The 11,682-nt window shown below is 35.3% G+C and overlaps 2 protein-coding genes across 5 annotated transcripts; one reads left to right on the forward strand and one right to left on the reverse strand.

Annotated features, from left to right (window-relative positions):
• The first annotated feature begins 1,559 nt into the window (after nt 1–1,559).
• LOC133842512 (probable E3 ubiquitin-protein ligase bre1) lies at nt 1,560–8,871 on the forward strand. 4 transcript variants are annotated; one of them, XM_062275628.1, is made up of 5 exons: nt 1,560–1,661; nt 4,815–5,338; nt 6,540–7,006; nt 7,886–8,046; nt 8,118–8,871. In XM_062275628.1, coding segments are annotated over exons 1-5 (1,671 nt in total). In that variant the 5' UTR covers nt 1,560–1,660; the 3' UTR covers nt 8,636–8,871. The 4 variants fall into 4 exon arrangements, with proteins under 4 accessions (XP_062131612.1, XP_062131609.1, XP_062131610.1 ...); XM_062275625.1 differs by having other exon boundaries at nt 8,100–8,870; XM_062275626.1 differs by having other exon boundaries at nt 1,589–1,997; nt 8,100–8,870.
• On the reverse strand, nt 8,861–10,996 carry LOC133842513 (osteopetrosis-associated transmembrane protein 1). The gene is made up of 3 exons (XM_062275629.1): nt 10,599–10,996; nt 10,122–10,315; nt 8,861–10,058 (listed from the first exon to the last, which is right to left on the reverse strand). Exons 1-3 carry the CDS (start codon nt 10,912–10,914, stop codon nt 9,690–9,692), a joined length of 879 nt encoding a protein of 292 aa, XP_062131613.1. The 5' UTR covers nt 10,915–10,996; the 3' UTR covers nt 8,861–9,689.
• Nucleotides 10,997–11,682: the final 686 nt, after the last annotated feature.

Genomic DNA, 11,682 nt, shown 5'->3' on the forward strand with positions numbered 1-11,682 from the left:
TATTGCTTTAAATTCTTCTTAGAGAGTTGGCTTACGATAAAATATAACTAATAATAATTAAAAAAAGACTCTTGTGGCTTGATAGTAATATAATATAATATAGACAATAATAATATGATATGGAACTTTCTTTTTATTTACAGATCCAAGTTCTTGAAAACAGAATAAATAAAAAAAATTGCTACAAGAAGAATATTTTAACATTTTCATTACACTATGATCAAAACATTTAAGTAGTAAACATTCGCTTAAGATTGTTAAAAGTCTTTGATGACGCAAAGTTTTTATTTTAAATTAATTATGTTTATTTACAAAAAAGAAACACAAAATTGCCGGTCGCAAGTCTTTTAGGCGAAAAGTATAGAGTTGGTGAAACTATACACTTAAGCATGGGTTTTAATTAGTCTGGCTTGAGGCATCAGACTTATGAGTAAAGTCTTTCGCAGTAAGAACAGAGGTCAGCATGGGCATAATTATGATATTTGGGCTATTTGCTAGGTTCACACAACAATTAAAACCGGTTTGGCGCATGGTTATGCTTCAAAGCTTAGGAGCTTTGGAAGGAAAACCACTTAAATGGGCCATGCCGAATATTTAAGTACACTAACAGGCAGTAAGTTGAGCAACACTTTAAGGGAAGTTCAGTGCTAAAGATTGAGTAAAGGAAGTTTCAAAATTGTTACAAAATCTTAAAGTTACAAATTGCCTAATCGTCTTGTAGTACCCTATTTTGTAGGGTATAAACGGCTGCAATAACTGCGCCACATGAAAATGAAAGGCCAAACAGTCTAGCATAAAAAATAAACCCGAAAACAAACGTAACTTGTTGCAAGTGCAACAGACGCCGTCACGATGTTTGAAATGGACTAAAAGAAAAACTTAAAAAAAAAAACCAAAAACTGGAATTGATTGAGATCAGCGGCCACTTGTTGAGTAACTGAGTAATGTTTATGTTAATGTTTATGCTAATGCTTAAAAACTCATTTATGTTGTGGCGAAATAGTGAATTAAACCAGGTATAGATTATGAAATTTGTCTTTCTTTTTTTAATACTAAGATAAAAACAATAAGTAGGGAATGACAATTCCCATAATTTCGTTTATCAGCAGAAATCTTTTGCCCGTTTCATAAGATCTGTGTGCTGCAGTTTGGTAGCTGAGAATTTGTTGGGCAAACACAAAACACAAGACAGACAAACAATTGACAGCTCAGCAGGAGGCAGCCGAAGCAGCAACAGCAGGAGGGGAAGATGAAGTGCGGCGCTGAGTCTGGAGCAATTACGTTAGGCAAGTTACAAAACTGAACCGTGAAGTTACCGTAAGAGCGCAGTTGCAAACAAATTTTTCGAGTAAATGAATGAGAGTGTGTGTGTCGGTGTATGTGTGTGCGAAGACAACAACAGCGCGCGCTGCCGAAAGCTGCCGAAGACAACTTTTGGTTCGTTACTCTCTTGAGCTCACTCGCGCTCTCTCTCTGAATCTTACTCTCTTTGGCTGAAGTTTCTCTTGCAGCTTAGAGTCGAAGACATTGTTGAGCGCGGTTTGTTGTTGCTTTTTAGTTGAATTCGGATTCTTGGCTCAGTTGTTGTGACGACGCCAAATGTGTTGGTTGAGCTTAACGGCGGGCTGCCAGCAGGTGTAACCAAACGGGAAAGTTCAAAAGTATAAAAGCCACACACACACTCACACACACGTATACGTGCACATAAATTCTCACAAACACACACACACGCGCAAGCGCATTTACATAAAAAGTGTAACAAACCGAAGAGAATTGCGGGCTATAAAAGATCATAATAAGCCGCAATTGATGGCATTTAAGGCCAATTGCAGTGCAAATATTTATGACAAACAAATCAAATTAATTCTTATAGAAAGTTTGTGCCACAAATCCATAAAAACAATAACATTAAACGTGATAATAACAATACCATAAACAAACAACAAACGCTCCATCAACAATAACAATACGGCATAAATTTATACCGTTAGATGATCGTACGTCTTCTTCTTTTATTTTGCGCATATTATGTAAATAATTTTATTCGTGATTATGTATTAACGGTCAGCGCTTTAAACTTGGCCAAAATGCTAATGACTCTGTGCTAAATATATGCGGCGCATCTCTCAAGACGTTTAACGATTTCAAGCCGCGTTGCGTTGCGTTGCGCGTCGTCGTGTACGTATAATTATTTGATGCACTGTAACTTTCTATGGGCGGCGCAGTTTTTAACCGAAGCTAAAACCAAAACCAAAACCAACTTCCCCCTTGAGGCGCCCGCACACTCACACACCCCCGCACATCACCCAAGCAATTCAACATAATTAACCATTATAAATGGAAGTCGGCGCAAAAAAAAAATGTGAAGATAAAACCACTAACTTTCTGTTGGTGACTTATCTGATACCCTTTAAAGTTTCAATTGATAGATTTTGCTGTTGCTTAAAAGAATATTTGAATTTAGAATTTGTTAGAATTGTATGAGGAAATAATTGTGTTTGACTTTAAAGAAGCTGTTATAAACTATTCCTTAAAATAATTGAAGTTTGTTTTAAAGAAAGGAAGAAGATTGGTTAAACTTCTTAAAACAAACTATTCTTTGGATTGTAGTTGATTTTGCCTTTTCCAAAAAAGAATATTGGAATTTATAAAAATCGTATATAACTTTTTTTTGTTAGAAATGTGTGAGGAAATAATTGTGTTTGACTTTAAAGTAGCCGTTATTCACTTTTTACTTAAAATACTTCAGGTTTTTCTAAAAGGTGAAAAAAAGTTAAAAAATGTATAAACAAAAAATCAATTTTTTTTTTATTCTATTTAATGTATTTACCTTTCATTACAAATACTTAACAAAGTGAAAAGTGAATAGTTCAAAACGTTTTCAAATTTATCATACCAAAACCTAAACTTTTTTTTCACAATTCAACTTTCAACTTAAACAATTCCCACGCATAACATGAACTTTTACTTCCTGTTACCTTATAGTCAATATACCCCATTAAGTCACTACCACACCATATAGGGTATATCATAATAATGCGTTACAGTTGAGATTCATTCATCTACGCTACGCTTTGAGTTATTTTGAAAGTTTCTTTTTTTTATTTATGCTTTGCGCCGTAGTAAAAGTCTTTACACAGAGCTTGTATTAAGCGCCGTACTAAGCTCGTTAGTCGCTAACTAAGTGTTGGTGTTATGCTTTAAGTACTTGTATTTAGTGCTTTCATTTTAAATGCCAAACAAAAACTTCAATCTGGGTGTGGTATATGCTCAAACCTGATGGCCGATGTCGCTGCTCAGTTGTCTGGCTACCAACCACAACAACAGCAACAGCCACAACAACAACAACACTTTAAGACAACAACGAGAAACACCAACGAGCAATAACAAACTAAATGAGCAAATGCCAATGTGTCTGGAAATTGTAATTCTGCACAGGCTTAAGACTTAGCAATATCCAGTTTTTGTATGCGATTTTCTTGAATCTTAAGTGCGCTATGATCTGTTATTTATGTATTACATTAATTGAATACAATGTGTAGCATGGATTGTCCAGACCGTATGACAGTTTCATTCAAGCGGATACAGACAAGCATGCTTATAAGGCATACAGTTTTGTACTGATTTGTATAACAGTTTAGTAAATTTTAATATGAAACGATACGAACGCAAAGAATGATAATTTTATATGCAAGTTGTTATATGTATAACAGTGTATTCCAGTTCATATTGAATTTCTGACGAATTTATAACATTTTTAGAAACTCAGTATAACAGTTTACAAATTTGTAGCATAATTAAATCCAAAGAATATGTTATTCAAGGAGTTACACATTTCTATGTCCGTTGTTATGTGTAGAACAGTTTAATGAATTATTATTAAAGTTTGACGAGTTAGCAATATATTCAGAAACTTAGTATAACATTTATAACAGTTTTTTTTATATGAACTTACAATATGTTTCTATATAAACTATTTCTGAATTTTTATTCAACGCGTATAACAGTTTATAACAACCTAAATTCATGTACTAGGCTTCTTTTATATTTGTATTGTATAACACTTTATAACAGCTTCTTATGATATCAACCTATAATATATTTCAATATGAACTATTTATGATGCTATGTGTATAACAGTTTATAACAACCACAATTCATGTACTCAGCTTCTTTAATGATATTTGCAAATATATCACATACTCAACATAGAGTAAACTTCAGATTGCGTTCAAGTTGTTACTGATTATATTACAGTTTCTATGCTGAACAACTGAAAACAGAGACGAAGAGATAGAATTAAGTTTGGTGTACTTAGCTTTCTCTTTTCGAAACGGAAAGGAAACTGATATCTCAGACAATTAATCAAAACAACAATACGGAAGCAATTTGATCAGGATGCACAATGGTGTTGTATGTGAACACGTATTTCTTATTTTGTTTATTTGTTTCTCTCATTCATTCTTTGGCCACTCGAAGAGGAAGCCAAACGATTTAACCCTTTTGTTAATTTTGTTTTGCTTTGCTTTGCTTGGTTTTACAATGTGATACTCCAGTGATTCTTCAGTTTTGCTTTGGGTGACGTCATTAATGAACATGTACATACATTACGCTTGTATGTATGAAATTCCCAGCGTTTGTTCCTTCGATGAATCAACTGGATTTAGGTCGATTCCAAAGTGCAAATGAGTTTCGAGAGAAGACTCGAGAAGACACATAACAATCTTCTGATGCTGTATCTGTATCTCGCTCCCTCTCTTTCTCTCTTTTTATGTGTTTTTTGTGCTCTCTTGATGGCGCTCTTCTGCTCGCAGTGCCAACAACAATGTTGGAGGAAGACAACGCCTCCCTGAAGAAGGCCTCAATCCCGGCCACAGTCTCCACAGCCGCTTCCCTCTTCGAGAACTCCAGCAAATGTCAACCCAATGATAATGATGATGACTTGAATGTTGATTGCGATTCATATGGCTCAATGGAAACACTTTCCGACACCGTCTCCATAACAATCGATGGCGAAAAACATTGGGTCTCAGGTGTGGATTCATCGACCACCTGTGCTGATCTGATTTGTGCATTGCTTCAGTATCAGGATCTCGAGGAGAAGCATGGAAGTTCGAGTACGAAAGCGATTGGCAAATCAAACAACCAAATTACCATCCAAACCAAAGAGGAGGACGACCAACAGGCGACCAACTTTAGCAAGAGTCTAGTAAAGAAGAACTCGCATGAATACGTGATTGTCAAACAATTGAGAAACTGTCATTTCGAGGAATATTTGGATGGCAGCACTCGTCTGCTTGACGTCATTCCACTGCGAGATAATTTCGGCAAGAAACTGGTGAGTTTTCCACGGTGAATCTTCGGAATTAGAAACCAGACATCGTAATCATTAAAAGCTATTTAAAAAACAATTACATTATAATGATTATATTTTGAATTTTTGTTGGTTTCTTCTTCAACCATAATAAGTAATTATAAGTAATTGAATTTCTTTTTCTACCATAACAATCTTTATCACAAAATACAATCGTGACTCAAAAAAAACTAGTAACAAAGCTAAAGTTGAGTGTGCTCCATTGTGAATAAAAGCAAAATAGTTCGGTATTTATTTTTAAATGTATCAAATTAATATGCCGCCAATATACTAAAACCAAAACCTACATTCAAAATATATCATAAAATGCAAAATATGCCAGAATGTCAGCCCAAGGAACTACCAAATGTACTATACGTTAAAAGTATTTGATTTAAAAAAGTATTTAAAAAAAAAAAAAAAAATTCTTATTACGAACCTTGATAAATACTGTTAAATAAAATCTCTTCAAATTACAATCACAAAATTCCATTAATGTAAATCGTTTCTTTCTTTATTTCATATAATCATACCTAATTTGGTTTCTATCACAAAAGAGTTCACTTTTGAAGTTATTTTTCAAATTTGAATATCTTTACACTTATTTTTTAATTTTTAATTTAAAAGTACAATTTCTTTAATTCTTTATTTGCTATAATCTTAAGAAATTTCTTTGGATAAGTTTTCTTATTTTAGTTACCAATTTACATCAATCTTTATTATGCATTCTTCAATATATTTTATTCTCGCTCCTAGTCTATCTTTATTGCCATGCCATCTGTATTTCCCCAATTCTTTATTAATCTCAAGAATGTTCTTTTATGGTATACTTCAAATATATGTAGATACAAATTTTCTCATTTTGTTTACCAATTTACTACACTTTTTAAAAAGTATTCTTCACTGTTATTTATTCCGGTTCCTAATTTATCTTCAAGATATTCGACATTTTATTGCCATGCTAAATTTTTGTATTTCTTTGAGAATTAAGAATTTAAGATTGTGATGCAAACTTTTTCCATTTAATTAGTCAATTCATATAAATTTTTAAAATGTAATCTTCAAGCAAATCCACATCTTCTAATTTTGCTCTTCTCTGTATTCCTTTTCCTTCCTTATTAAAAATGATCCCCGATCAATCGACAAATAATTGAGCTAACAAAACGCTTTCTTTCTTTCAACGCAGTGCGAGCTTCAGCTGCGAAATCTAGCGAGAACAACACCTGCTCTGACAGCGGCGAGAGTCAACAACCAGAACCATAACCATAACCAGCTGTTCTCGATGCTGTCCATGTCAACCGATAAGGACAGCGGCATGGGCAGTCCCGTGGGCAGTTCCCGAAGTGAACGATTCCGCAGACGGCGGGGCAAGCAGAGAGCTTCCATTGCGGCTGCTGCTGCTGCTGCTGCTGCCACAAAGTCGGTGGCACAAATGGCACTGCAGAGGGCAGCTGGCGATCAACAACCAAAGCGAAGCAAACAACAGCAGCAACAACAACAGCAACTTCAACAACAACAATCGGAACAACAGCAGGTAGAAGGAGAACAAGAGGAAGAGGAGAAGGAACATTGCAATGGAAATCCAAACGAACGTCTCATGAATATTATATTGGCTCAAGACGAGACAATCAATAGGCAAATGTGTTTGCTAAAGTGAGTACAATACAACAAAGAAATTATATTTAACCAGATTCACCTGATTAACTTACTTTTATATAACAGTTTTATATTGTTTATATACAGTCTAGTCAATTTAAATTCATGTTTTTAAAGAGGTATTCTCAAAAATAGAGTTGATATAACAGCTTTAAAGCGTAGATAGTTTAACCAACGTATGTTAAACAGCTTTGAATGTGTATAACAGTTTAAACATATGCACATCAATTTAAAATTGTAGCTATATGAATTTATATAATAGTTGTATAACAGTTAAAAGGCATTAACATCACATTTCGAAGATAGTTTTTGTTTAAGTTCACTTTTCCAATCTTTATATGTCTACAGTGTAAATTCACAAATTATATAACAGTTGTATAAGAGTTCAAACATAACTAAATTATTTTTCACAGCTCATTTATATTTTACCATTTCATCATATTTTTAAGATTCTCTTTTCCAATATTGTGGTTATAGTGTAAATTTGAAACTCAAAAAGTGTATAACAGTTTTATATAAAGTTGTATACCAGATGTATAACAGTTGAAATGCATTCTCATCATATTTAGTAGTTCAAATTCATAAATGGTAATTTTATAAAATGTTAATGTTTAGATTCACAAAGTATATAACAGTAGTATAACAGTTGAAACATATATAAATCACATTTCACAGCCAACATATATTTTCTAAATGTCATTTTCTTCTATATTAATCCTTAAAATATTTAACAGACGTATAACAATTGCTATATATTTTATCTATTAACATCGATTTCAATCTTTCAAAAGTGTAAAACAGTGCGAGTGTTTTATAGCGTGATTATGTGAAAGATTAACGATTTACAAACTGTTGACACTTTATTTTCCTCCGCAGTGAAAAGGAACAACAAATCTTGAAGATTGAGGAGGAAAAACATCGGGTGAGGGAACGAGAACTGGGCAAAAACTATTTACTAGATGCCTACTTGAAGACGATAGACAAACCAGCCGAGGCAGGCGATGAGCAACGACACAGAATACCACAATTTCCCACAGGTTAGTAAGCTATATCAAAAGTGAGGTTAGGCACGTACTGAATACTCGATTAGTTGACACAAACCTTTCAGATGACATGCAAATCTATTGGCTCGAAAAGGTTTACACACTCAACAAGCAGCTGCAACGCGAGGAGGAACAACTGCTGCGACTGCATGCGAAAGTGCGGAAGCAACAGGTGCGCTACGCTTACCACACCAAGGGAGAAGTGTTGCAACAGATCGATCGACTCGATGGCGAGTTGGCCGTGCAGGTGGCAGACATCTATCGCGTGGAACGACAACTGTTGATGGCCAATGAGCAGTTGAAGGCCAAATTGGGCGTCTTGGAATGTCTGGGACGTGAGTTTGAAGTGTTGCCGCACGTGAACGAGAGTCCAGACCTTGCCCCCAGTTGCCACGCGAACGTGCAACAGCTACGCGAAACGATTCGCAAACAAGATCCACAGCAAATCGAGAAGAATTGCAATGTGCGGCAGCTAACGGATGCCAAAATGCTCAAGAAGCAATTCTTTGGCGTTGTTGACAACCCTGAATCATCGTTATATGCCACCGATCTGGATATCGAGCATCTGGGCACACTTGTTTAGTTATAAACACATCTTGTATACCTGCCTTAAGCTTAAGTTCAATCTGTATATATATATAATATATCGACATGTATTCATATTCATATTCGTATTCACATTATCACAACTTGAAGAGATTCTCAATAATTTTACCAAAATGTTACAAACTAACCAAATGTTGATCATGTATGTCAAACATATGAATCTTGAGATTAAAAATACAAAATACAAAATAAAATAAAGTAGTTCAGTTTTCCAAAAATATTTAAAAAAGTTTTCTTATTGTAAAGGGAATTTCCCCAAGAAGCGATAACACTGAAAGGTAATTTAAAATATAGTATACATATATGAAATATTTATAGAGACAAAGTGAAATAGTTAAAATCTTCAACAATTCATGTGTTAATCATGCAATTCAAAATCATAGCATTGTTTTTTTTGGGAATCCCCTAATTGAAGGGGAATTTCCGATTTGCGAATATAAAAGTACCTGTGCTTATAAGGGAAATTCGTTCAAGTTTGGTAATACATGAAGAGAAATATGTTCATAAGATATTTCATGGATACAAAATAAAATGGATTTGCCTAGGTTGCATAAAAATCTCAACAATTTATGTAATACGATTTAAAATATCATTGTTTTTTTAATATTTCAGATATGTTATAAGTGAAATTAGCAGAGAAATTTTGAAATTTCATGAATACAAAATTAAATGGTTTTGCTTAAGTTGTATCAAAGGCTCAACAATTTATCTTTTTTGGGGTATCCCCTATATTTAGAAGCAGAATTTCCCATTGTGATATGTTTTGAGGGAAATTCGCTCACTCTTGATAACAAATGAAGGGAAATCCTTGATGTAATTCCTTGATACAAATAGAAATAGTATCACTATCGTTTAAGTTAAAAAGGCTCAGCAATTTTTTTCTTGGGGAATCCCGTTTGTAGATAAAAGCGTATTTTCCAATTTCAGAATATAATACGTATGAGGAAAATTCGCTTAGTTTAGATAACACATCAAGGGAATTTCCCATCAAACAAAATGCTTATCACACTAGTTGGGATAATGCTTATAATTTAGTTATTCTTTGGCTTAATTGCAGGCTCGTCGTCGCTGTCGCTCGAATCACTGAAAGCTTTAGGGCGCGTCAAAAGCTTCGCTATCTTTTCTGTGTTGGCTGTCACCACAGCCGGGGACTCAGAGGGCGTCGATAGAATTGCTGCGGTGATCAATTGTGAGGTGGAAGGTGCATCGAGTTCAGGTTCCTGATCGTTTAGCAGACCATGACGCGCCTCCCTGCGCTTGGTCAGCACAATGGCAGTGCCGTAGAAGAGCAACAGCGGCAGCAGAGCCACGACTCCAACGCTGGTCAGGAATGTTGTCATCTTATCTTCACGCTGACAGCATTTTAATTGCTTGGACCACAGGACACGGGTGCTATTCATCTGAAATGCAAAAGAAATGCACAATAATATAAATGCCTTAAACCTTTAAACTGGCGCACCTACAATATCCTGTATATCGAAACAGATGTGACCCTTTTGTGACTTATCCAAATCCGTGTAGAAATCGTTCATATTCAGATAATGCGATTTACATTCGGTGCAAATATCTTTGGCATTGGTCGATCTATTGCACGCAAGGAAAGAGTAATATAAATCCGTGAAGTTATTCCACAAGTGTCCACCAGATTCAAAGCAATCTAAAAATACATGCAATTTGTTAATAAATATTGATTACCAATAGGTATTTCATATGAATTGCGGGGAATTCCAATAGGACACATGAAACAGAATGTCGACTGTCGCCCCCTGGCGGACACGAGCTGTAGAGAGTTCCAATAGGACCTGCTATATTCTGCTTAAGTCCGTCAGAGGGCGTACAGTCTCCAATGGCGCCGCTCTTTGGCGTGTATCACAGTTGCTGACCGCAGATCAAATGCAATTGTGTTTGTTTACATTAGTCATCGACTCAACTTGACTTACTTTCGCAATAGGCTTTGTTCCACAGACCCTCGAGCAGTTCATGCGTGGTAATTACAATGTTTAAGCGATTCACATCCTTATAGAGATCCGAACAGTTCTGCATCAGGCCGTTATAGCTGGCAACCATTTCATCATTTTGCGACTTGCAGCTGCCACAAATTCGTTCATCGCGCACTGGAACTGCATGCGTTGTGGTGCAGATAATGAAATACATCTGTTTGTCCGCCAGATGATGCAAATCTTTAGTGCAATTAAGGGATACAGCTGCATGCGTAAGGCAGCTCAAAATTGCCATTAGTAGCACAAGTTCGCGCATTTTTAAAGCGTTTTTTGAAACTATTTTTTGCGAGCAGTTCTTCTGCTGCTTCAACTCTTTGTGTTTGGTTCTACTATGGGATGGTCACTCTAAATACGTTGCTCAACAGTGCCATTTTGAGCTTAACACCAATGTCGTAGTGCACAGCGAGAGGGCTGTTTTAAGAGTTCCGTTAATAGCTTGTGTGCATATGACTTGCATCGACAAATTAATGCTCACTAAATTACTCATTAATAAATTTATATAAATAGAGTTAATACATTTATTTTTTGATTTTTTAATTAAAAGTTTGTATTCAAAAACAGCTTGCCGGGTTTTGTGATGGTGGTGGCTGCTGTTAAGTCACTGTTAATACATTCGCTCTCTTTCTCTCTGCACTCATTTTTGCAGAGTTAGCGTTTTAGTTGTGAACGAATCGGCGACGCGTACGGTTAGAAAAGCGGACTGTTTAACAGTGGCAAAATAATTCTATTTTGTTAATGCAAAAAATTTTTATTTAGCCGCAAACGAGCGCGCGTCTGAAAAGAATTGTGTTTTGTTTAAAGAAGTGCGTGCAAAATATAATAACAAATTCGATTTGTGTGTGTGATAAGTGTGTGCGTGCAATTGCAATAAAGAAGAAAATCAGAAAAAGAAAAAACCCAACTTCTGTCCCGAGGCTGCTGCGCAACATTAGCAGGCGAAAATATTCGCCCAGACGACGCACCTACGACGCGTTCCGACAGATACAAATAAGAAAAAAAAAGAATAACACAAGAATTGAATTAA

The sequence above is a fragment of the Drosophila sulfurigaster genome, chromosome 3, assembly GCF_023558435.1.
Source record: "Drosophila sulfurigaster albostrigata strain 15112-1811.04 chromosome 3, ASM2355843v2, whole genome shotgun sequence".
Classification (NCBI taxonomy): Eukaryota; Metazoa; Arthropoda; class Insecta; order Diptera; family Drosophilidae; genus Drosophila; species Drosophila sulfurigaster.

Bases quoted from the DNA above. Each gene is read 5' to 3' on its own strand.
- LOC133842512 (XM_062275625.1), top strand. The intron at 7,007-7,885 runs GTGAGTACAATA...TTTCCTCCGCAG, and splicing joins AGGCAAATGTGTTTGCTAAA to TGAAAAGGAACAACAAATCT. The intron at 8,047-8,099 runs GTTAGTAAGCTA...ATACTCGATTAG, and splicing joins AATACCACAATTTCCCACAG to TTGACACAAACCTTTCAGAT.
- LOC133842513 (XM_062275629.1), bottom strand. From the start codon at position 10,914: ATGCGCGAACTTGTGCTACTAATGGCAATTTTGAGCTGCCTTACGCAT. The intron at 10,316-10,598 runs GTAAGTCAAGTT...ATGTATTTTTAG, and splicing joins GAACAAAGCCTATTGCGAAA to ATTGCTTTGAATCTGGTGGA. The intron at 10,059-10,121 runs GTAGGTGCGCCA...TTTGCATTTCAG, and splicing joins GTTTCGATATACAGGATATT to ATGAATAGCACCCGTGTCCT.